Consider the following 25278-nt stretch of genomic DNA (forward strand, 5'->3'; position numbering starts at 1 on the left):
AAAACGTCTCATTTTATATTTGGCTCAACATGAAACAGCAATCTATCACAAATTAGGATAAAACCTTGATTATATATTTAAAACACATGACATTAGTCTTTTAAGTGAGATGTACAGAGATCATTAATGTGCTTTTTTTCCCTAATGTGTAGGGCCAACAGATACCAAATAAGCTCAAATGAAATCATTCTGCTATTAGTACTCAAAACTCTTTACAGAGGACCCAAAAGAAATAGTAGTCATCACACTATGCACTTTGAAACAAGAATCTTCTCAAAAGGGCCATAGAAAATATCAAGTATTAGCTAGGAATTATGGGAAAACATCTAAAACTTTATTTTGGAAAATGTCCTCTTCTAGAACTGTTAATATATTCATCAAAAACTAAAAATAAAACTCCCATATGATCCAGCAATCCCACTTCTGGGTTTATATCCAAAGGGAAATGAAAACACAATTCTGAAGAGAGAGCTACACAGCATTGGAGCATTATTCACAATAGCCAAGATATGGAAACAACCTAAGTGTCTGTCAACAAATGAATGGATAAAGAAGACGTGGTACACATATACAATGGAATGTTATTCAGCCATGAGAAAGAAGGAAATCTTGCCATTTACAACAACATGAAAGGACCTCGACGGCATTATGCTAAGTAAAACAAGTCAGATAGAGAAAGACAAATACTATATATCACTTACACATGGAATCTAAACAAGCCAAACTCTAGATAGCAGACTGGTGCTTACCAGGGGCTTGAGGAGTGGGGTGGGGGGTGGGGGGAGTGGGGAAGGAAAACAGTCAAAGCATACAAACTTCCAGTTATAAGATGAATAAGTTCTGGGGATCTAATGTACAGCATGGTAGTTGTAGTTATTAATATGGTATTAGATACTGGAAAGTTGCTAAGAGGGCCAGCCCCGTGGCTGAGTGGTTAAATTCGCGTGCTCTGCTTTGGAGGCCCAGGGTTTCACCGGTTTGGATCCTGGGTGCTGACCTAGCACCGCTCATCAAGCCAAGCTGAGGCAGCATCCTACATCGCACAAACAGAAGGACCTACAACTAGAATGTACAACTACGTACTGGGGGGCTTTGGGGAGAAGCAGCAAGAAAAAAAAAAAAGATTGGCAACAGATGTTAGCTCAGGTGCCAGTCTTTAGAAGAAAAAAAAAAGTTGCTAAAAGAGTAGATTTTAAATGTTCTCACCACAAAAAAGAAACGATAATTATATGATGTGATAAATGTGTTAACTAATGCTGGTAATCATTTTGCAATATATAAATGTATCAAATCAAATCAACAGGTTGTACACAAACTTATACAATGCTATATGTCAATTACATCTCAATAAAGCTGGGGGAAGAACGTTAAGAAGAGGTTTCAGGTGGGCCCTAAATCCAATGACGGGTGTCTATCTAAGAGGAAGGAGAGGGAGATTCGGATCCAGAGACACAGGGAAGAAGGCCATGTGAAGACAGAGACATGGAGTTATGCTGCCAGAAGCTGGCAGAGGCAGGGAAGGATTCTTCCCCAGAGCCTTCAAAGAGAGCTTGGCTCTGCTGACACCTTGATTTCAGATCTCTAGCCTCCAGCACTGTGAGAGAGTACATTTCTATTGTTTTAAACTACAAAGCACCAGTTTGTGGTACTTTGCTATGACAACCCTAGGAAACTAATACAGCCTGAAACATCTTGTCCCAGAAAGTAAGAAAATGCTCAAAGAATGATGGGGACATGTCAAAAGGACACAGGAGCTATCTTAAAGGGGCTCCCAATGGCCAAATAAAAAATAATGATATAATGGATTATAACCCATTGAATAAAATAGAAACCCGTGAGTATATACTGATATAAATACATCAATGCTGGGAGAAGCAGTCCACCGTGAGCTCTGAGGATCCTTACCCTTTTTATTCAGTACGCCCGGCTCTGACCACTCTTTACCTGGGCCATTTCTCAGGGTTGTGTGTGCAGCAAGCCACCTTCAGGATGAGGTAATGTCTTCCCAACCCCTGACAAAGAGCAGGCTTGCTTCCACCTGCTATAAAAGTGGTGAGTCCCAAAAGCTCAATGCTCCTTCCCTATAGCACACCCCACTGCATATGCAGGAATCCATCTAGGCCCACCTGCATCATCCCTCTGGGACTTGGGGGACATGAGAAACTGATGCAAATCAAATGAAGCTCATGCAGTTTGCCATGCCATGAATAATAAAGTCCTTTGGCTCAGACCCAGGAGTCTTGTACTTCTGCCAGCATCTAAGAAACAGTAACAGATCAACTTATTAGCCTGCAAGTAGGGTACAATCCTAGACCTTTCACAGTTGTTGACAATGAATAAATAAATAAATGAGGGAGAAGAGAAAGCCTATCTTTACAGCGGAATGACAAATAATAAATATAGAAGAAATGATAGAGTTAGAAAATCATTAATAGGTGGTAAAACTAGTGGGTGAAATCTGATTAGGAAAAGGATATTTACATAGTCTCAAAGTATCTCCCCACAAATTGCTCATTAACTACAAAGAGAAAAATAAGAATTTTACAGTAGAGAAATCTGGCAGACACCACCTTAAGCAAGTGATCAAAGTTAAGCAATACTGGGACAAAGAGACATCATGTATCTCCTGATATAATACACTGAGAAGGATACAGTTCTGTGATACTCCTCCTAAAAATGTACAGTCTGAATCTAATTATAAGGAAACATCAGACAAACTCACACTGAAGGATGTTCTACAAAATAATTGGCCTATATTCTTCAAAAATATCATGGTGAAGAAAGAAATAGAAAGGCTGAGGAACTGTTCCAGATTAAAGGAGACTAAAGAGACATGACAACTAAATGCAGTTCATGATCCAGGATTGGATGACGGATCAGAATTTTAAAAAATAACTATGAAGGACATTTTTTAGATAAATGATAAATTTGAATATGGACTATGGATTTGACAATACTATTCACTCAATGTTAATATTCCTGATTTTGAGAAAAGAGAATCATTGTACACTGTTGGTAGAATGAAAATCGGTACAGCCATTATGGGAAACAGTATGGAGGTTCCTCAGAATATTAAAAGTAGAACTCTCATATGATCCAGCAATCCCACTTCTGGGTATACATCTAAAGGAAATGAAATCAGAACCTCGAAGAGATTTCTGCACTCCCATGTTCATTACAGCATTATTCACAACAGCCAACATATGGAAACCTGTGTCCATCTATAGATGAACAGATAAATAATATGTGGTATATATATACAACAGAATATTATTCAGCCATGAGAAAGAAGGAAATCCTGCTATTTGTGACAATATGGATGAACCTAGAAGATATTATGCTAAATGAAAGAAGGCAGACAGAGAAAGACAAATATTACATTACCTCACTTACATATGGAATCTAAAAAATTAAAAAGTCAAACTCATAGAAACAGAGAGTAGGATGAAATTTACCAAGCACTGGGGGTGGGATGTGGAGATGTCAGTCAAGGGGTACCAAATTACAGTTACGTAGGATGAATAAATCCAGAGATCTAACATACAGGTATGGTGACTACAATTAATAATACTGTATTCAATACTGGAAATATGCTGAGAGAGTAAATATCAGGTGCTCTAACCACAAAAAAAGTGGTAACTATGTGAGGAGATGATATATTAATGAGCCTGACTATAGTAATCATCTTATTATGTATATGTATATCGAATCATCATGATGTACACCTTAAATATATACAGTTTTTATTAAAAAAAATAAATATATATATAATGCCCTGCAGGGACTCTGAGCCCCTTTGAGGGGTTCTAAAAAAGAATTTCAAAAGAATTCATGACACCAAAAAAAAAATTCCCATTTTTGATAATTACGGTGTAATTATATAAGAAAAGAGCCTTACTTCTTAAGAAGTATTGAAGTATTTAGTGGTAAAGGAACATGTCTCCAACTTACCTAAAATGGCTCAGAAAAAATTTATTTTTATATTTGTTTATATGTGTGTGTGTGTGTAGAGAATGCTAAAGCAAATGTAAACTGCTTTTAAATCTAGATAAAGGCCATCCAGAAATTCCTGTACTACTCTTGAAACTTAAAAAATCCTATCAGTATATATTAGTGAATAATAATGTATTGTGTACTTGAAATTTGCTAAGAGAGTAGATCCCAGATGTTCTCACCACAAAAAACAAAAACATGGTAACAATGGGAAGGGATGGATAGTTAAATGGTTTGTGATAATCATGCCACAATGTATACATATATCAAATATCAAAATATCACGTTGTACACCTTAAATATATACAATTCTTATTTGTCAAAAAAAAAATAAAAATAGGGGCCAGCCCCATGGCCTAGTGGTTAAGTTCAGCACGCTCTGCTTCAGCCACCTGGGTTTGGTTCCCAGGCGAGGACTTACACTACTTGTTGGCAGCCATGCTGTGGCAGTGACCCACATACAAAATAGAGGAAGACTGGCAGAGATGTTAGCTCAGGGCGATCTTCTTCAGAAGAAAAAAATAATAAAAATAAATTATACTAAAATAAAAACTCACCCTCCACCTCACCCAAAATAACAAAATAAGTAAAGGCAAAAGAATTGCCTTGTTTATATTAGACACTGAACAAAACATTCTTGAAATAAGATGAAACATGACAGCAAATACAGTCAAAGGGTTGCATTTTAAAGCATTGTTCATTTTATACCTCAAGGTTTGATTTAAAAAGTCACCACCTTTACTTGAATTTTTAATACATATACATACATATAAGTTTACATGTTATATATATAATAATATATTTTAATATGGACTATGGATATATATCTAAAATGTCAGCTATAAAACAGATAGCAGAGTGGTTAGAGTCGGGCTCTGGACTCATAAGGACAGGTCCAAATTCCAGGACCATCATTTATTAGCTGCCTAATCTTAGGCAGGTACTAAACCTCTCTATGCCTGAATTTTCTCATTTTTAAAATGCAGCCAATAATAGCTTCTAATTCTTAAGATTCTTATGAAGATTTCACAGAATAAAACGTGTAAAGAGCTTACACATTCAGCATATAGAAACAAATATCAAAGAAAATGATTCTTTAACCTAAAAGAGAATGAACTGAATACCAAATCTCTTGAGATTGAGGTTATGACCTGCCCCATACCAGTAAAAGCAAGGGAAAAAAAAGCTATGAGTCAAAGGGGACCAGCTCAGTGTTTAAACTAAAAATTAAAATGTAAATGAAACATAAAATTCCTCTTTACAACTAGATTATGATGTTAAAATATTTTTAGAACAATGTATTAAAGAATGATCTTGATTTGAAAGTGCCTTTGGTTCTGCTTAATTTACTCAAGTTTACGTTCAATAGGTGAGATTTAGATATTTTTTTAAAGCATCCTTAATGCCTGTTTGGATTTCCATAAAGAACTACCACCTAACGCATGGACTCTGCAATTTGCAGAGTCACAGTTAATAGAATTTTATTTAGTAATTAAGGTATTGAAGGCAAGAAATCATAAATTCTGTCATGTATCAGAAGTCATAAACTCGAATGCCTACATAGGCCAGGTATCGGAAACGGTCAGGTGTAAATCAACAGGGAAGACCCGAGACCACTGTGACTGGATCTGGAGAGGGAGTACTCCCCTACAGGCATTCAAATTCAAGTTCTGTTTTATTTTTTAAACCTTGCACCATAGGTGTTCAGGCTGAGTTCAGTTCAGAGGGGCACCTGTTTTGACCAGTGAATTTCAGATTTTAAGTCCTTGAGATATTTATGATATATATTTGTATGCAAACGATGTTTTATAAAAGATATTAACAAAATAGAATCTTTCTGAGAATGAATACTTACGCACATCAAAAACATCAGGAAATGTTTCAATGACTTCCAAAAGACAGTCATATCATTAAAGATGTCCTAAGTTGGGTCTCTCTCTCTCTTTGTACGCATAATTAAGATATACTTTATACGTCAGAAATATATAACCTTTAAGTTTCCTTACAACTCTGACATTTTAAGATTCCATGATTGATGGAACAAAATTCTTTCATACTGTAATAAATACGTACCTATGAACTAATTTAACTATTACAAAAAAACCATTAAAAATTGTTGAATTCTGGGGCTGGCCCCGTGGCCGAGCGGTCAAGTTCGCGCACCCCGCAGCAGGCGGCCCAGTGTTTCGTTGGTTCGAGTCCTGGGCGTGGACATGGCACTGCTCATCAAACCACGCTGAGGCAGCGTCCCACATGCCACAACTGGAAGGACCCACAACAAAGAATATACAACTGTGTATTGGGGGGCTTTGGGGAGGAAAAGGAAAAAAATAAAATCTTAAAAAAAAAAAAAATTGTTGAATTCATTCACACTGAAACATTTGGCTTAAATATTTTTTTGAGGAAGATTAGCCCTGAGCTAACTACTGCCAGTCCTCCTCTTTTTTGCTAAGAAAGCCTGGCCCTGAGCTAACATCCGTGCCCATCTTCCTCTACTTTATATGTGGGACGCCTACCACGGCATGGTGTGCCAAGCGATGCCATGTCCATACCCAGGATCCAAACCGGTGAACCCTGGGCCGCCGAGAAGCAGAACGTGTGAATTTAACTGCTGCGCCACCAGTCTGGCCCCAGCAACTTTCATTTTTGACATGGTACCAAAGCAGCCTGTTATCTCACTGAAACACCTGTCAACAAGTTTTTTAAAAACTTTTCAAATAAAATAGCAACGCTGCCTTTATTAAACTCTTTCCAGATGTTCTCCAATAAGCATACTAGAAAAAGAGGGTACGTTAAGTGAATAATATCCAATGACCCCAAAATCCAAAGTAATCTCTCCTTCCACTGGATGCCCTAGACTTGTGTTATTATTGTTTTATCCTACTATATTTTGGTATGGTTTATCTTCTCTGATATACTTTAAACTACATTAGGGCAGAAAGCATGTCTTGTTCATATTTTACCCCATCAATAAGCATTTTGTGTTTGCACAGAAGGTGCTCATAAAGAAAAATCCAAAAGAAACTTACCATTTCTCAAGATAATGATGCTCTCACGTTAAACTCTTTTGAATTCTAAAATAGTTTTTTCATGATGAAAATTATTATGCTTTTATTTAAACATTCTCTACAATTCAGAGAAGTTCTCAGGATCCGTAGCTGATTATGTCAGTATTTAAGCAATCATATTTTTAGAAAGATAAATACTGCAATAACTTTATAATCTTTTGATTTGAGAAAATATAACTTGAAGAATCTTACTTAAGCCTAAGCTGAGTTTTAAACATTTATTTGAGAGAAAGATGATACGTTTTTGGAAAGTATTCTTTACAATCATTGAGTCTTACCTGAGGATTCCACCCTGGATCTAATTTCTTAACCGCTGCGATATACTCCTGCATCGCTTGGCTGGGGCTCGAATCGCCAAGGGCTTTCCAGGCTTCCCTATAGAACAGAATACCCAAAATGACCTATCATTAACTACAAACAGCATATTTCTTTGTATGACTAAAAAACCTGACATACACATTTTAAGGGTGTGGGGATACAGATATAAGTCTTGGACGAGTAGCCCTCTTTTTTTACATCTATGTTGGTCTACAGCAATAAAGTCCTTATCGTCTCACCAAAGGAGCTTTTTTAGACTTTTTTTCCTAATCACCCACCCTCATGAAATTTTAATAACATACATATTACATATCTGTTGAATTTGGGAAGACTATGAACTCACAGTAATATCTAAGATTTTATAACTCCCCAAAACCCAACTTTCAGCGTGGTTGAGAACAGACCAAGAAAAGCAGTTCCCATCTTACGAATTAACTGTGCTCATGGCATTTTGGTAATATGGAAATCAACCATCACACAGAACAATATTCCCTGGGAAAACACTTCAAATGTCTTATTTAGGATGTAAGAAACACACCTTCCCCTTCTGCTATCTCATCTACAAGCTGCTAGTAATGGATCCTGAGTCCTCAGGGAGGGAGTTCAAAAGTGAGGGTGGAGTGGTGAGAGCAGAGAGAAGAATACTAACGAGTAAGAAGGTAGAGACTTCCCGCAGTGTAAATACTAAGAGTAACATTTCAGTCCTGAGCCTGTTTCTGAGTCAGTCTTTTCTTCTCTTCTGCAAGATGCAAGGAGAGGCTCCTGTTGGGTTTTCCCTGCCCATTCTTTCTACTTCCAACCAGGAAGCAGATCCACTGATCCCGTGTAAAACAGACCTCAGTCCCCGTTTCTTCACTACCCTCCTCCTCCTATGAGGAATATAACATCTTTCTGAGGTTTTCTAAAGTTATATTTACTGAATCTCTTGACAGTTACTTGTATATATCCTAACACTTTACCCCTTTTCCAAACAGAGGAAATTTAACATCAAAACTATTATCTAAGTATCTAGACAATATTCAGATTTCCCAATAATGTCCTTTCTAGCTTCCTTCTCCCAGACCAGGGGCCAAACAAGATTCACACACAGCACTGAGTTTCATGTACCTTTAGCCCTTTTTTGTCATCCATGATATTGGTTTTTTTTTAAGAGTCCAAACCAATTGTTTTATAAAATATCCCTTAATTTAGATTTGTCTGATTGTTTTCTCACTTACAGAATGTTCCTGCCAAAAATGATTAATCATGATTAGAACGAGGTAAACACCTTGGCAGGAAGCAGCAGACAGGTGACACGCCCTTTACGAGGCTCCACTTCAGGGGCACATGGCATCAGTTTGTCCCACCATCAATGAGAACACCGAGGACTTGGCAAAAGCAGTATCTCCTGTTTTCTTCTTTGTAATTAACAAGTAAACCGTGCGTCAGACTGTGTAAACATTGCTTCCCATTTAACAGTTTTAGCACCCATTGATTCTTGCCTGAATTATTACTACAGTGTAAAAATCTAAACTTTTTTAAATTGCTGAAAAAACAGGCAAGCACAGGAAAAAAATAATGAAGTTAGGAAATAAATTAAAACAAAAAACTCACAGTAAAAGTTCCATCAGGTATTCTCCACAACAGTAATTAAATGCCCGAGAACCATCTGTTATCACCAGCAAAGAGAGCTCGCCCCACAATGAAAACCAAAGCCCGGCTTCCTTCACGGAGCGCGCCCCACGCACACGAAACATCAGCGGAACTACACCGAGAGCTTAAGGACAGAACCGATTTACATCCGGGTTCAAGCTCTGCGTCTCCTTACAGCCGGGTAACAAGCAGTTCACAGACAGCTCGTCCGGGGGCCGCACTGTGAGCAACACTGCTCTAGAGTGTGAAGATAGGATCCATTTTCAGCATCACTTCTATACTTTTAATTCCAGGGCTGACACTCCTAAGTCCTTCCTTCTAAACCTAAGGTTCCCTACTGTATGCAATTTCTCTTTTTCACTTAGACAAGCTAAGAGGAAATAAGGCCTCAAATGATAAAAGGGAACCTCTGAATTATAAGTAAAAAAATTGGAAGGCATAATCTTTTTATGTATTCAGGAAAGAAGTGGACTCAGTATCTGGTTTTTTCCCCTCCTTTCAAGCGGTTATTATAAGTACTTCTTTACGGTGGTGTGGGTGGGGCAAGGAACAGAAGAGCATCAGAGCCGAGAAGATAAAATTGGGGCAGCGAGAAGAGTGCAAAGTGGGGGTTTACCCTGCTCTCCTCCCTTCAAATCCTCCTGGCCTTCTTCCAAAGACCCCTCCAGAGAGGAAATGTGGTGACCCATGAGGGGCCGAACGACAGGAAAGGAGAATCTCAAGCAACAGCTCTTACGGTCACTCTCCAGGAAGTTATTCGTACGTAAGGAACGCACGTCGTTGTGAACTACTTATGCACTAACATCATGGCAGAAGAATCCTTTAGGAGACTTAGCTAAAAGCGGATTCTTTTAATCTCTCTCCCAATTGCCTGTCATTAGCACAGTCTACAGCAGAGAGATTAATATAAAAATAATTCTTTAATCTGCTCACTACTTTCTAATTCCTAAACACCTAAATCATTTCCAGCGACCTCATTAGATTCCAAGAATTTCTTACCATTTTTGCTTCCCTTCAAAATCAAAGAAGCCTGGTTTAGGAGTATTGCAATTTCCAACTTTGACCTAAATGAAGGGGAGGAAAATCAAGAACTTATTTTTCAAAGAAATGCCAGAGAAACTTTTTATTTTCAAATTTATTAGGTATACTTAGTAACCATAGGTTAGAAAATATTTGCATCTATATAGAAAAACAAAATTTAACATTCTTTGCAAAAGCAAACAAACTTAAATATAGGCTGCTTTCGCTTACTGCATAAAACAACTGTTATCTAATACTGTAACACATTAAAAAGTATGGGTGACAAAACACTTGCATTCCTACATTAGAAACTATTATATAAGACAAATTATAAACACAGATTATGCAATCCTTATTACCATTTATAATATAGAAGAATTTTTAAACGTGCAATAAACAAGCTTTAAAGTACAGTTTATCAGAATCCATGATATTGTTTATTTACGCTGATTCTCATAACTCTATCAGCATTTTATATCTCCCAAATTCCAGGATAAAGCACACTACTCTTAAAGTGCCCCATTATGAAACTAATCAATATAAATTTAGATGCTGAAAGCCGTGCAAAAAAATTTCAAGGGTTTCTCAACAAAAATACAAATTCTAAATATTCCACAATCTTCTCCTGTTTGTGGCCAACACTTACTTTTAACCCTCAAATAACATTTGTAGTTAAATTATACAGTAATTATTTTCATTGTGTATAAGCATAAATGAAACTCACACAGTGCCGAATTCACCACATGGCCCATTCCCACTACCAGAAGCACCCGCGCTTCTGATGGGCTCCCCCAGCACTCGCTCTGTCTCTCTTGAGAGCACTTTCCACTTTTACCTTGTGTTAGAAAGTTTTGTGTAAAGCCTCACCTTTCTGTTAGAACACAGCCTCTAAGAAACCATTCTTAACTCACTCATCACACCTAATACAGTGTCTGACGTTAGGTAGTAAAAAATGTTTGTGGAATATAGAATGAATGTCAGGGACGTGTTCAGCAAAAAAACTATTTTCCCTAATGCTCAATCCCAGAGTCTGACCCCAATCTACTGCTCAGTAACCTTCCCACTACCTCCTATTACTCTGACACAGTTGAATTTTGCTAAAATCAAACAGATGCTCTACTCACTGCCTGGGGAATTTTTATTCTGAGTTTTGCTCATGTTACTCCCCTCACTTGAAAAACCTTCTTCGTCCCTCAGTTTCTCAAAATGCTACACCTCCTTTCAGTCCCACTCAAGGTTCAGACTCTAAGAACCCTTCGGTCTAGAACGAGCTCATTTATCTCTGAATTCGTAACAATTATCTCTATCACTTGCTTAGCAGTTAATCACATGGTCCTCTGGTCATTATTAAAATGCACATTTATACAGAAGCAGCCCTGTTATGATAGGACAGAGGGAAGAAAGAGCGAGAGAGCAGGAGCTGCATTTCTTGAAGAATCACCATAAACCCAAAGCTTCACATATGTGATGTCAGATGAGCCACACAACAATCCTGTTAGGTTTGCCATTACGAACTCATTTCATAAATGTGTATAGAAAAGCTGAGTAAGGTTGTCACAGCTCACACATTAGTAAATACTGAACTAGTAGTCAGGATTTGAATCCAGGACTGTCTAAAGTCTAACATTCCTTTACTATAGCACTCTGTTCTACATGCTATATAGAATCCAGGCTTCAGTTCTGGCATCTCTAAAATCACTTGAACTACTGGATTGTTAGAAATATGAAATGAGAGAACAGATTGGTGGTTACCAGGGGGAATGGGGGAGCGGGAGGGTGAAGAGTAAAAGGGCACATGTGTACAGTGACGGATGTTAATTAGATTTTGGGTGGTGAACACAATGTAGTCTTCACAAAAAAAAAAGAAATATGAAATGAAATCAACTATTAGACATCATTAAAAGAGTAGTTATTATTATTTTTGTTTTTTATCCAGATACCAGCCAGTGGCAGAAACAAATACTAATATCTACCCTCCATTTCTCCTACAGTAATAGAAGTCTCAGCCAGACACGGTTATCTAGCTAAACAGTACATGTGGCCGTGCCACTTCCGCCCAGATTCAGGGGACCGGATGTGTGTGAAATGATATAAATATGTTCCTTAAGAAGAAAGGGGGGCTTGTCCTTCCCTGTCCCTTTGCCTTGGCCAGAATATGCATGTGGTGATGGTGAGCCACCCCCGGCCATGGAAAGAGGATCTTAGGGCAGCAGTTCTCAACTCTTTGGTCTCGTGATCCCTTTACACTCTTAGAAATTGAGGACCCCAAAGAGCTTTTGTTTATGTGAGTTATATCCATAGATGTTTGCCACATTAGAAATTAAAAGACGTCTTAAATATATGTATTAATTCATTAATAAACTCATTACATGTTAAATAAAATTTTATGAAAAATAACTACATATTCTAAAGCAAAAAAAATTTAGTGAGAAAAGTGACAGTTTTACATTTTGCAAATCTCTTTCATGTCTGCCTTAATAGAAGGCAGTTGTATTCTCATATCCACTTCTGCATTCAATCTATTGCAATATGTTTTGGTTGAAGAAGATGAAGAAAATTCGGCTTCACAGAGATACGTTGTTAGAAAAGAAAGAAGCATTTTAGTAGCGTTTTCAGATAATTGTGGGATTCTTCTTTGATCCCACACCAACACTCAACAAGTGGCAGTTTCTTTAAGGTTAGTTGCAATGTGGAGTCTGAGGTCATATCAACGAATTTTCACACTGTTCCATTAAAATCCATTGGTCTGACTTGCACTTTGAATGGATCTTTTACCCACACGTAATTTGTACCATCATTCCATGCAATGTTTGGAAAATATGGTTTACTGCGTTATGCAGATCTTCCAAATGTTAACACATTTCATTATACAATAGAAAAGTTCACAAAATCATTCAAATCACCACTGATCTCAGCAAAAAAAGGATTTGAGTATTAGGAAGCTGTCAAGCTCAATGACAGATACATATTTTCCAAACTTCTAATTTTTGCTTCAAGGCTCAAATGCTCTCACTGGTAACAAATAGTGTCAGTTTGTCTTCCTTAAAGTGACAGGCTCACTTCCTTTATTTTCAAGAAACTGTCTTTCAAATACTCAAATTTGAATAAGCATAGTTTATCTGTGAGTTCTATTAAGTAAAACGATGTTTCATGAAAAAAGTGGATAGCTCAGCTAGCAACTCAAAAATTACACAAGTGCTCTTTCTCAAAATAGCCAAGGTAATTCAGTGTGCAGAAGTGCTTTGTGTGGACCCATTTCATCACACATGATATTAAAAAGACTGTACTCAAGCCTTAATATTTAATTTAAAAAATCAATAATTTTTACTGCTTCATCAAAGACATTTTTAAGCGAAACCAGCTTTTTTTTTAGTAGGTGGCAGTAAAATATCGGACTACTAGTACAGTTTGCTGCCACTGCCTTAATTCATGCCAAATGTATCAACAGTTTTGTCCACCACGACAGCATAGGAAAAAGGCAAATAGTGTCTTCATATAATTATGAAAACAATTTTGACCTTGTAGCTCCCCTGAGAAAGTCTCAGGGATTCTCAGGGGTCTGTAGACCATAATTTGAGAACTGCTGCCTTGGGGCATGGCTGAGCTAAAGACAGAAAAAGACTAAAGCCCCTGGATTGTCTCATGAAGCAGAACCACCACCAGCCCCAGATCACCTGCCTCCTGACCATTATGTGAAATCAAAAGAAAAGTTCAGCAGCTGACCCTATATCCTGACACAGAAGCTTTCGTATTCCCAAATTCAAAGAAGAGTTCCGGATGCAGAAAAGACTGGAAAAATAAACCTACAGGATTTTAGGACCTCACAAGCAACATTTTCCAAATTATTAGATAATGAATCAGAAGCTAAAAAGCAGAGTTATAAAATGTACCACTTTAACAGAGCATCTAAATTGTTCTCGCTCACGTATATATAACATACCTAGTGCCCTTGAAACAGAGTATTTCCACAAAGGTTGCTAATGGCAAATGCCACTGAATTAAGTGTCCCCAAGCTACAGGAGGAGGACACGCTGAGCATCCTCACTGGTGCTAGTGCTGAAGGCCCCCATAAAATGAAGCCAACAGGAGTGTGAAATTTTCATTGTCCGACAGTTTTCACAGACGTCAGTCAGTCATCTCTTGCTGGGAGAGTGCAGGCTAATGCACAAAGGACAAAAAAACCTGTTAATTGGTGTGATCTTTTGGACACATCACTAAAAGATGATTTTGGAGCCATAGGCTTATCTGAGACTAAAACAGCTATTATGTTAGGTAAGTTTAGGGCTCTGCCTGAGAAAATAAGGGCCATATCTCAGGTTATTTTTATCGTCTTCCTGCTGACAACCTTACCTCATTCACCCTACAAAATAGGGTGCTATTCTGAATACAAAATGTAATTATTTTATGACAAATTTTGATCCACCATGCAGGAATTACATTGAGCTTTCAACTTTATTATTTTCTCAAAGATGCTATTTTTAATATTGTCTCAGAATTCTATTAAAAATAGTTAGAAGAGATTGATGAAAACTGTGTCCCAATGTCATATCTAAGTAAGCACAATCCTATTCTCTAATAATGAGGAATTTTATTTCCAGTTACACAATATCTCTAAACACCCTAAAGTGAAGGTCTTGAAAAGCGGATGCACACGCCTCTTCCAGACTACCTGGATGAAGTGGGGATACTTGAGTTCACTGATAACTCAGAAATCAAATACTTAATGATGACACAAATATCAATAAATAAAGATATGTCCTAGAAAGAAAAAGAATGTTCTCTAGGGCATTTGGAGAAAATTAGTCTTATACTGCCCAGAGAATCATCAGTCAGACATGTTACGGGCCTTAGCACAACGCTCAATAAATTCTTGTTAAGTAATCGAAAGTCTCATTTTAATGCTATTAGGATAGGGTAAATGACCAAAGAGGAAATAGATGTCCAGAACTTTTGCAAGGAAGCAAATTCCAAGGCCAACTCAGAGGCAATTTTCATTCAACACTATGACAGACCATTTGAACCTAGAGCTGTGTCTCTCGGGTCACTTAACTAATATTCCTAACTGACAGACACCAATCTCCAAAAGAAGGTTCGGCTCTATCCAGGATGGTATATTCGGTGAAGAATACAGAGGGACCTCACAACTATTAAAAAAAAAATACAAGGGAAAATAGATACCAAGAGGCAAAAGAAAGGTTAAAAATTGTTTAATAAAATAAAACGGGCTATTACCCAGAACTTCATCACTTCCAGTTGGTCCAAAGAGCTGGAATTTTCCTGAACTGTCAATTAACTTTTGTCAGCAATTTTTCACGTGTTTAAATCTAGACTCCTCAAGTAACTGCAAGTCTCTTGAAGGCAAGTATCACGACCTTTAGCTTCTCTGCATCCCCTGTAGGCACCCAAATGTTTTGCACATAAAAGATGCTGGCCAAGTATTTGTTGATTATGATAAAGCAATTACTTTTCCTTCTGGTACCCAACCCAATGACTCTTTGAATGATAAATATCTTATATGACATTATTATTATTATTTCCATATTTCCAGGTAAAGTTCAGCCTTAGACACTGAGTCAGGAACTACAATCTAGTTGCAGTTCTGATTTATCTGTATGACCTCAGGTAAGTTATCTACTCTCTTTGGGCTTCCCTTTCCTTTTCCGTAAAACAAGGGGATTAGTTCATCTGGAGTTTAGCACTCCAACATTTTTTATAATTGTATCTAAGAGACAGAAGCATACTCACCCAAAACATTAAGATATTTAGAGTTTAAAAATAACAATAATAAAAGTAGTAATAATTTATTTTGTATTGCATCACCGTTTTTCTTACAATCATATTATTCTCCTAGATCTCAAAATATCTTTTCAACATTACCGCATTTACTTCCATACGACCCTTTGGTAAGAGTGAACGCTAAGTCTTACGTTATCATCCTCATTTTGTAAAGATGCTGAAGCTGGTAAAAGCACAAGTGCAAGGTCACTGAGCAAGTCAGAGAAGACAGAGAAAAACTGTCGTTCAGTGTCCAGCTAAACATCCCTCCCAGGACAGCTGACAGGTCCTCTCCAGGTCCTGAATGATGCCGATTCTCAGCAGACGATGAAAAACCAAAACACACACCAACTTCATTACACCTAGCCATTAACCAGGCACGCTGGTCAACAGTTTTTGGAGGAAAGAGGCCTCTGGTCGCTCTCCCGCACCCGCCCCTTCCCGGCGACTTTACCTGCTTGTACCTGGCGTACAGGTACAAGAGCTGCTCCCTGCTGGCCACCTGCATCAGGCCCTGGAGGTGCGCCGCAGCCTTCTCGAACAGCTCGGCCAGGCTCCTGGACGCCTCGAGCTCGGGACTCGGGAGGGACTCCACATCCCCGGAGTCGTCCCCCGAGCTCAGCTCTCCGCCGCTGTCGCCCGTGGTGGCCCCCGCGGGCAGCAAGGGCGAGGTCATGTGTCCGCCCTGGCCTCCTCGGGCGGGCAGAAGACCGGCTCGGGGCCGGCCCACCGGGCTGGGTGAGCCCGAGCTCCACGCGACCCCGCGCTCCCTCTCTCCGCGCTCCCGCCGCCTCTCCCCGGCGCGCAGGGCAGCCTCCGCCGCCCGCCGCTCTGCCCCGTGGGCGCCGGTTCCTCGGCTCCCCCGGCCTAGCAGCGCGCTCGGGTCCCTCCGCCCGCGATGGGGTCGGGGCCGCGCGGCCGGAACGCCGGGAGGGCGGGCGCGGGGTAGGCCGGCGTGCGCGCGGGGCGGGGGCGCGCAGGAGCGGCGTGCGAGCGCGCGCCCGGGGCTACGCAGAGCCCGCGCGGCAGTCCCTCGGCGGGCACCCTCCTCTACCCGGGCCTCTGGGGCCCGCGCCGTGGGGACGCTGCTCGGAGAAACTGCCCTCGGCGGGAGTGCCCATTATCCTCCCATCGCAATGACTCGTCCCAAACTCGGAACGCGTCCTCGGGAGGGGCCACCGGGCGGGGGAAGGAGGCCGTCTATTCGGCGGTGTAGCGATGGGAGCGGAGTCGCGGGAAACGTGCCGCGGAGGACTAAGGTTCCGCCTGCGCCCGCCTCCCGGGCTCCTGGGTCCCCAGACAGGCCTGGGCTCCCCGCTGGAGAGTTTGGCTCTAACTTGAATAATGGATGAAAAACTGGGAGATAGGCCGTCGCCGCCCAAACTGCGTGAGTGCTGGTCGAATCACTCCTCTCTGTGCTTGCGTTGCACACCTGCGGAACTCCCAGCAATCAGAGCACGGAGAACGGGCTTTCCGTGGACGCCCCCCAATCCCCTGCCCTTAGCAGGATTCTGCTTCCAGACTTCTAGACGGCAGCCTCCGAGTTCGGGCTTCGAAAGTCAGCCTTTGCCGCTGTGCTTTGCAGACCCTGGAAAGTGAAACCAAAACGTACAAAATAGTTCTGCCCTAAGGGAACTTACAAAACTATACAAAAACTATGATATGATTATAATGGTTAGCATTTCTTGAGTGGTTGTGTCCTAAGTGTTGTTAAAAACAACACTACTATATCATTTAGTACTCAAAACACTGTAACGAGCCCCCTCAGAATGGTACCCAAAAAGATGTTCTACAGGTTGGTTATTGACGCTTTGGGGTCAGGCTTTAGACAGGTGGAAGAGCAGAAGGGTAGACAGGATGCGAGAACAGTGAGAAAAGGCAGGAAGATGAAGCAGCTTGGATCAGGATTCGATAGACACTCCTTGTGTATCCAGAATGTGCCACTGTGAGTGTCTGCTCTCAAGGGACTCACAGCCCAGTCAAGGGATGCCTGATGAGCAAATTCTTGCGATTAAAAAGTGATGTTATTGAATCCCCCACTGTTTAAAGGACTTAATTCTTACTACTTAAGGTAGGTGCAGTTATTTCTACTTTAGATGTTGGAAATCAGCACAGAGTGGTAAAGTAACTTGCCCAAGGTTGCACAGCTAAAAAGTAGCAAATCTGGGGCTGGCTCCGTGGCCGAGTGGTTAAGTTCGTGCAGCTCCGCTGCAGTGTCCGAGGGTTCGGATCCTGGGCGCGGACATGGCACCTCTCGTCAGGCCACGTTGAGGCGGCGTCCCACATTCCACAACTGGAAGGACCTGCAACTAAGATATACTACCATGTACGGGCGGTGGGGGGGGGGGGGGGGGGGGGGGGAGGGGGGTTGGGAAGATAAAGCAGGAAAAAAAAAGATTGGCAACAGTTGTTAGCTCAGGTGCCAATCTTAAAAAAAAAAGTAGCAAATCAAAGAAAAAGTCAAAATCGTAAGTTGTTTTGGTCAGAGGTTAGTTTGCACGTGGGCTGGTAATAGACAATCTGAAAGGGAAGGTGCACAGACCTTTATCTCTCTGTTTCTGAATTTTTATTAGAAATGAGAATTGAATATCATCAGCAGCTTTTTAAGCAGCTCTGGAGATTATATTTTTTTCTCCTTTAATCTTTTAAAGGAACTATTAATAAAGTTTCTCTTCTAATGAGTTATATTAATAATAAATGGAATTTAATGAATTATATTAACTAACTGATAAATGAATATAAATTTTAATGTATTATATTAATAGGTTTCCTAATTTTGAATGATACTTATATTCCTGGAATAAATCCATTCTTGTCCTGGCATGCTTTTTTTCTTTTTTTTAAATATTTCTAGGTTCAGTTTGCTATCGTTTTCCTTAGTATCTTTACAGCCCTATTAAAAGATGACATTGACCAATAGTTTTCCCTTTTGTTCTATCCTTTCTCAGCTTTGTGTCAGGGTAACAGTAGCCTTGTAAGATATATTTAGAAGTTTGCATCTTTTTCTGCGTTCTGTAACAGTTTAAATAAATGGGAATAGAGCAAGCAGAATTCGCTCACACTGCTGTTGGGAGTGTAAACCATACAACCACTTTGGAAAAATGTTTGGCACTATCTGCTACAGCTGAACATGAGGTACAGCAATGCTACTCTGTCCAGCAGGAATGCATACGTGCGTTCACCAACGTGAGCGAGAACATTCACGGCAGCGCTGTTCCTAACCGCCCCGACCTGGAAGCTCCCAAAGGCCCATCGGCAGGGGAGTGGGGAGACTGTAGTGTGTTTACACCAAGGAACACTGTTCAGCAGCCAGCGTGAACTCAGCACGCTTACACACTATGCATGAATGAATCTCATAAACGTGACGTAGGGCCCAGGAAGCTGACATGAAAGACCTCCTACTGTATGCTTCCACTCAAATAAAGCTCAAAATCAGGCAAAACTGATCCGTGGGGTTAGAAGTCCAGAGAGTGGGCAGCCTTTGGGGGTAGTGACCCGAAGGTGCATAAAGGGGGCTTCTGGATATTGGTGATGTTCTGTTTCTTGAGCGGAACGCTGGGTACACAGGTGTGTTCATTTTATGCAAATTCATTTAAAATTTATGTACTCTTCTGTATGTACATTAAATTTGAATGAAAAATTTAAAAATAGGTGAAAAAGAAAGAAAACAGAAGAGCGCCTGACGTTCAGAGGCTGGCCTGACTCTCGCAGCTCAGCCGTGTTATTCTCCTGTTGGATAGAGATAATCTCAGGAAACGCCGACCTCAGACAAGGTCACCCTGAAACCGTGATAAAATCAGACAAAGCAGAGTGCTCAGAAATTCATCCAAGCACAGACAAAAACAAGATCACTCTGCCAACCACAAAATACCAAACACCCTTTCTCTTGGCCAAAGTGAATGACGATGACTTCCTTACAAATTCCAGCTTCGTTCTCATGCTAGTCTTCTCTCCCTCTAGGTAAGAGTTATTGAGATGCCCAGTTGTGAAATTGCCCTGGCTTTCTGACAGCATCCAATGGAGAGCAAATTCCTGCTTCCTTAGACTGTTCCTCGAGTCACCAACCAAAGCCCAAATCATATCATTGGTTCTTCCTTAATCCCTTCTTACCGGCACATCCCATCCTTGCCCCTGGTACCTGTTCTTCCTCGCTGTGGCAGATAAATCCACCTAGGACATAATCTTCTGTGAAACCCGCAGCCTTTCATCTAACACTTTAAGCTCATTAGGAAGACTCTAGGATATAGGCAGATAAGCAGGTAGAGAAAGATATTTGACTGTATTAGCTAATTTGCATAATTTTGAAGTTCATTTAACCACCTTCGAAGAAAATAACCAGCAGAATTATGCCGAGTGCAAAAACAGGAATCACAGCAGTAAAATCAGAGCTCTGGCCGTGGAGTCTTTGTGAAACTTGCATAATGAGCAAAATTCATGAAGAAAAAGGTCACATCCTTGAGTTCTCAGGAATAGTTAGATATTTCCTACTAAAAATGAAGGGAAGGGGCTGGCCCGGTGGCGGCACAGCAGTTAAGTGCACACGTTCCGCTTTGGGGGCCCGGGGTTCGCTCGTCCGGATCCCGGATGTGGACATGGCTCCGCTTGGCAAAAGCCATGCTGTGGTAGGTGTCCCATGTATAAAGTAGAGGAAGATGGGCACCGGTGTTAGCTCAGGGCCAGTCTTCCTCAGCAAATAGAGGAGAATGGGCAGCAGATGTTAGCTCAGGGATAATCTTCCTAAAAAATAAATAAATAAATAATAATAAATAAAAATTAAGGGAAAAAACATGATTAATTTTGAGGCCACCTCCGCAGAGGCTGTTTGATGATCGTGAACAGCCTAACTCAGCATAAGTAACCGAGGCTTCTAGGGGATGGATTTGTGGGTTTAGAAAGACTGTATGGTAGAATCTTCTGTAACGCTATTTATCATTATATGGATGCAAATATAAGGGTAAAGCCTATGCTACAAAGAAAAATAGGATTAAATAATAAAAGCCTTGCATACTCTTAGATATCAGCCCCGAAGAAGTTGCATTGTGTTATAATGGCATCATCCTTGCTGTCAAGTACCTTCTGTGTTAGTTGAGAAGCAATTTCAGGACCCATGAAACAATTAGAAAATCAAGTAAGACAGTAAAATTAAGTGCTAAACCTTGTGGTGCACATTGAAATCAAATAATGATGGGATTTTTTTAGCTGGATACCCTCTCCATAAAAGTCCTCAGTTGAGCCCCGTTATTTATCCAGAAGAGGCCCTTTAAACATTGTGACTTGCATTAGGCCTTATGTTTAGCTGGACGACCGAGTGCATGTAACACCCTCTGGGCCTTTTATATCGACTAAAACACGCTGTGCTCAAAGTTCATTCAATGGAAAGGGAGCTGTTAGTCAATTGGCAGAAGCTAATATGAACTATTTGCAGGTGCATTACAAGCAAAGATCTTTAAGGAAAATATCCTTGAACTTGAAAGTAAGAAACAAAATTTTCTTATCCTTCTCAGTAATCTTTTTCAACACACAGTTATTGGTTTGAAGAATAAAGGGGCCAGAAAACAAAAATGTAACTAACACATTGTTCCTTCATAAAATATAATTTCTTTATGTGAAAAATGAGTTCTGTGAGTTTGAGCCTCCGGGTGGTTCACGATTCCAGATGCCCATCATCTTGCTGGGTACTGGCTGAGTGGAAGTGTAATATACATATCGACCACATGATGGCGACATCGAGCCAGGTTTGTTTTCCACCAGGGCGATAGGCTTGCTCAATTATCTTCGTCCTTTGGGTCTTTATGCTTAGGAAAGACACAGACCTTGCGCGTCGCATGGCACAGTGAATGGAACAATTGTTTATGTAATTATATATTTATTTTAAACGTAGCCAAATCCTAACTTTGTTTCTTTAAACTGAACCGAGAGGGGAGAGGAAAACAGGCTTAAAGATACACTTGGTTAAAAAGAAAAAAAAGTTCTGATGTATCATTCTGAATGCCACAGTAAGAAATAGAAGTCACACAGCGTACAGTGAGATAAACTTAGCTCTGAATCTACGTCATTACCCACTTTTGATTGTTGTTGCTTGTTGTTTCAGCTTTTGCTTGGATTTTCTTGAGTATATGGAAGTTCACACTTCAACCATTCTTGTGCTTCTTCCAAATATTTTGGAAAACTTTAAATTTAAAATTGACATTCTAAAATACACAATAAAAGATAAAATGTTTAGCATGTATATCTTGACACGTGTTTATTAAAGTTGAAAAGACTTTGCAAATGAAAATGTACCAAAATTTTGATTTCTTATATGCTAAATTTTCTTTAAGTTTGCATTCATCAGAATATCCCTTCTTTCTGATATGGATGTCCACAGCTGAGCATCATCCCGGAAGAAACCATGACTTTGATGAATTTTGTGGCATTTGTGCTTGGAAGAGTTGATCAGACATTAGTAATCAAAAGCCAGAGATGGTTTTTGTCATCAAGAAAATCTACTCAGGCAGGCACAGTCAGATGTAAACAGCTTTTTATATTAAGCTTTTTATATTAATATATTAAATATTTATATTTAAACTAATTTATATTAGCTTAAAAATAGGGAATAACATTCAAGTAGTTTTGAATGTAGTAATTTTTTCCAAAAATGTCTTTAGATTAAAAATTGTTAAAATTTCCTTATTTTTAGAAGATATATACTGAAGTATTTAGAATTTGAAGTATCATGATGTCTGCAACTGATTTTTAAATGGTTCATCAAGAAATGATAGATAGATAAAGGAAATATGGCAAAATGTTAAAAATTGTTGAATCCAAGAGAAAGATAGTTGGGTGATCGTTGACCATTCCTTCAATTCTTTTCTGGTTGAAGTCTGATTATAACTTTTTAACTTTCACCTGTTGAAATGTCAAATGACCATGTATACCTTTAGGCCATGATTTCAGCTGCAGAATTACACTTCTCTTCCTGCATCTCCTCAATGAGTCATGAAAATAGTAACAGTTATTCAGTAGAGTGTATCAAGCACCGTTCTGAAATAACAGCAGTGTCAACCTTAGCAATAGAGGTACCATCCCGCTCACATGCTTACACATATACATCAGTGGCTATTTTAATTGGCCTGAATATTCATGTTCCTGCTTCTGATTTGTTTTTCATGATGACAATTTTTTTAATTAGTTGTTTATTATTAACATTTTAAAATATACAGAAAAGTTGAAGGAATGGTCAATGATCACCCAACTATCTTTCTCTTGGATTCAACAATTTTTAACATTTTGCCATATTTCCTTTATCTATCTATCATTTCTTGATGAACCACTTAAAAATCAGTTGCAGACATCATGATACTTCAAATTCTAAATACTTCAGTATATATCTTCTAAAAATAAGGAAATTCTGTTATAAAACCATAATGCCTTATCATACGTGAGAAAATTAACAAATAACATCTAATATGCAGTCCGCTGTATTCAAATTTCCCTCATTTTTCCAAAAAGACGTTTAAATACACGCACACACACACACAAGTACACACATACATGCATTCAAATTACATAAGACTAGAATACACAGATATATACTATGTAACATTAGTGAAAGCATATAAAAGCCAGCGCTAAAGTTCAAAAAGCCTTGGTCAAAAAGAATCAGAGCACTTTAGAGGGAAGGTGAGCAATCAGGAAGAATTTGGTGATTGGCCATGTGCCAATGACCATTTCTGATTCTAAGGGTATATGGGTACATCAGGCATCAAAGGCATGGAGCCTACCTTTGTGCTTAGTGTACCCAAAAGCATAACACATCGGTATAAGGTCCCGAAATTTCTTTTAATTGATGTGTTTTTAAAATGATTCAAAGAGACATAATCTCACATAAAATATTATGAAGATAAAAATGAAGTGTATTTGTGGTATTTTATCCTAAATATGTATTACCTCTAAACAGTAAACTAGCTTTCGTGTTAGTCATCTTACACAGATCATGCTTTTTTGAAAGGGCATGTTATCAATCGTAAGTAAAGGTAATATTTGAATTGTTGGGTTACAATAAGTTGTCATGCGCTTTTGCTTTTAATAGTCAGATCTGTTTCAATTCATGTTTCCATGCACGGTGCAGGGTGAGTTGTTTATGAAGAGACAAGACAGAGAAAAAGGGATGAGAAGGAAAAGAAGTCTTGAGCTGCGCACAGACCCATAGAGTGACTGGGGGACAGGTCTGATGCACCAGAAAGGGGGGTAAACCATTATCTAATTAAGCACTAAATGATGGCCTGGGGACTGTTACTCCAGAGGAGGCCTGTCAGTGAGGACTGGCATTGAGAGGGAGGCTCCTGAGCTTCCTGGAGATGGGAGCTGAGGCTTGAGGGACAGATGGTCAGATTTGAATAGGAAAAAGGGAGCGAGAAGGACATTACAGGTGAGGGAAACCATGTGAGAAGAGCCGTCATGGCCCACTGGCAAGATCGTGGTCTGAGCTAAAGAGAATTGATTGGGAAGCTGGGAGGCAAAAGGAAAGATAGGGCATGAAGTGGTAAAGCTGTGGTGGAGCAAATCTTGCGTGTCTCAAAGGGAACAGTCTTCCATCTGTAAACTACTTTGCCCCGGAAGTGATTTCAGGGCGCCATGGCAGTCATAGTACAAGCGTAAGAGGAGAATCTTGAGGTGACAACAGGTGATCATATTGGCTTAGTTAAGGGAATTGAGAATAGGAAGGAGAGAAATGGTGACTTTGACGTTACCTCAAAGGCTACAATCCGTCTATTAAAGTGGATTCAGTCGATTGTTTTCCTTCTTTCTTTTTCCTTTATCCCTCTGTTCTTCATAATATTCCTGGGACTCCATTGCTGAGTATTGACTAGAATAAAATTGTATTAACCTTTGTCATATGGCAGTATAGTTATCCAAAGCGTCTATTACAACGGAGTAGTTGAATGTATTCTAGTAGCTTCCTACTAAAGCCTTTACAATTTGTCTGGAGCCCAAGCTTGCCCTCCCTGACAGGTCCACCCTGGCAGGTGCACAGCCAAGAGAATCCCCTCTAGGGGGCACCATTCACCCGTCGGAGAACTCTGTCCTGTTAACACTGAAGGTGTTGATTAGTTGGTGAGTAGGAGCTGACATGAAGAATTTGCTGCTGATATCAATCAGAACAGGACAGGTTCTGTGGCAGCAATGAAAACCCCCAAACCTCAATTGTTTACCCCCACAAGTCTTTGATTTCGCCCATGCTCTGTTCCTCTGCTCATCAGAGTCATCGGGGTCCCATGCTGACAGGACCCATCTTGACACTTGCTTCCACAATCTCTGAAGCAGCAATAAAGGAGAGCGTAGCAAATTGCGGACTGGCTCTTAAATATTTCGCTCAGGAGCAACATAAGTCACTTCCGCACACGTTTCCTCAGCCAAAGTTAGTCACATGGTCATACCTAACTTCCGAGGGGGCAGAGAAGTGCCACTTTACTATGTTCCTGGAAAGAGA

General features: G+C 39.8%; 1 protein-coding gene across 1 annotated transcript in view; it reads right to left on the bottom strand.

Annotated features, from left to right (window-relative positions):
* The window catches only part of ACBD6 (acyl-CoA binding domain containing 6), a 179689-nt gene extending 162768 nt beyond the window's left edge, over positions 1 to 16921 (bottom strand). Inside the window, exons 1-3 of the mRNA XM_046684208.1 lie at positions 16261 to 16921; positions 10011 to 10075; positions 7340 to 7436 (exon numbers count right to left, since the gene is read on the bottom strand). Of these exons, the coding sequence (XP_046540164.1) occupies positions 7340 to 7436; positions 10011 to 10075; positions 16261 to 16482 (384 nt within the window). The 5' untranslated portion in view covers positions 16483 to 16921. The remainder of the gene's footprint in view (positions 1 to 7339; positions 7437 to 10010; positions 10076 to 16260) is intronic.
* Between the last annotated feature and the right edge of the window lie 8357 nt (positions 16922 to 25278).

Source organism: Equus quagga, chromosome 13, assembly GCF_021613505.1.
Source record: "Equus quagga isolate Etosha38 chromosome 13, UCLA_HA_Equagga_1.0, whole genome shotgun sequence".
Taxonomy (NCBI): Eukaryota; Metazoa; Chordata; class Mammalia; order Perissodactyla; family Equidae; genus Equus; species Equus quagga.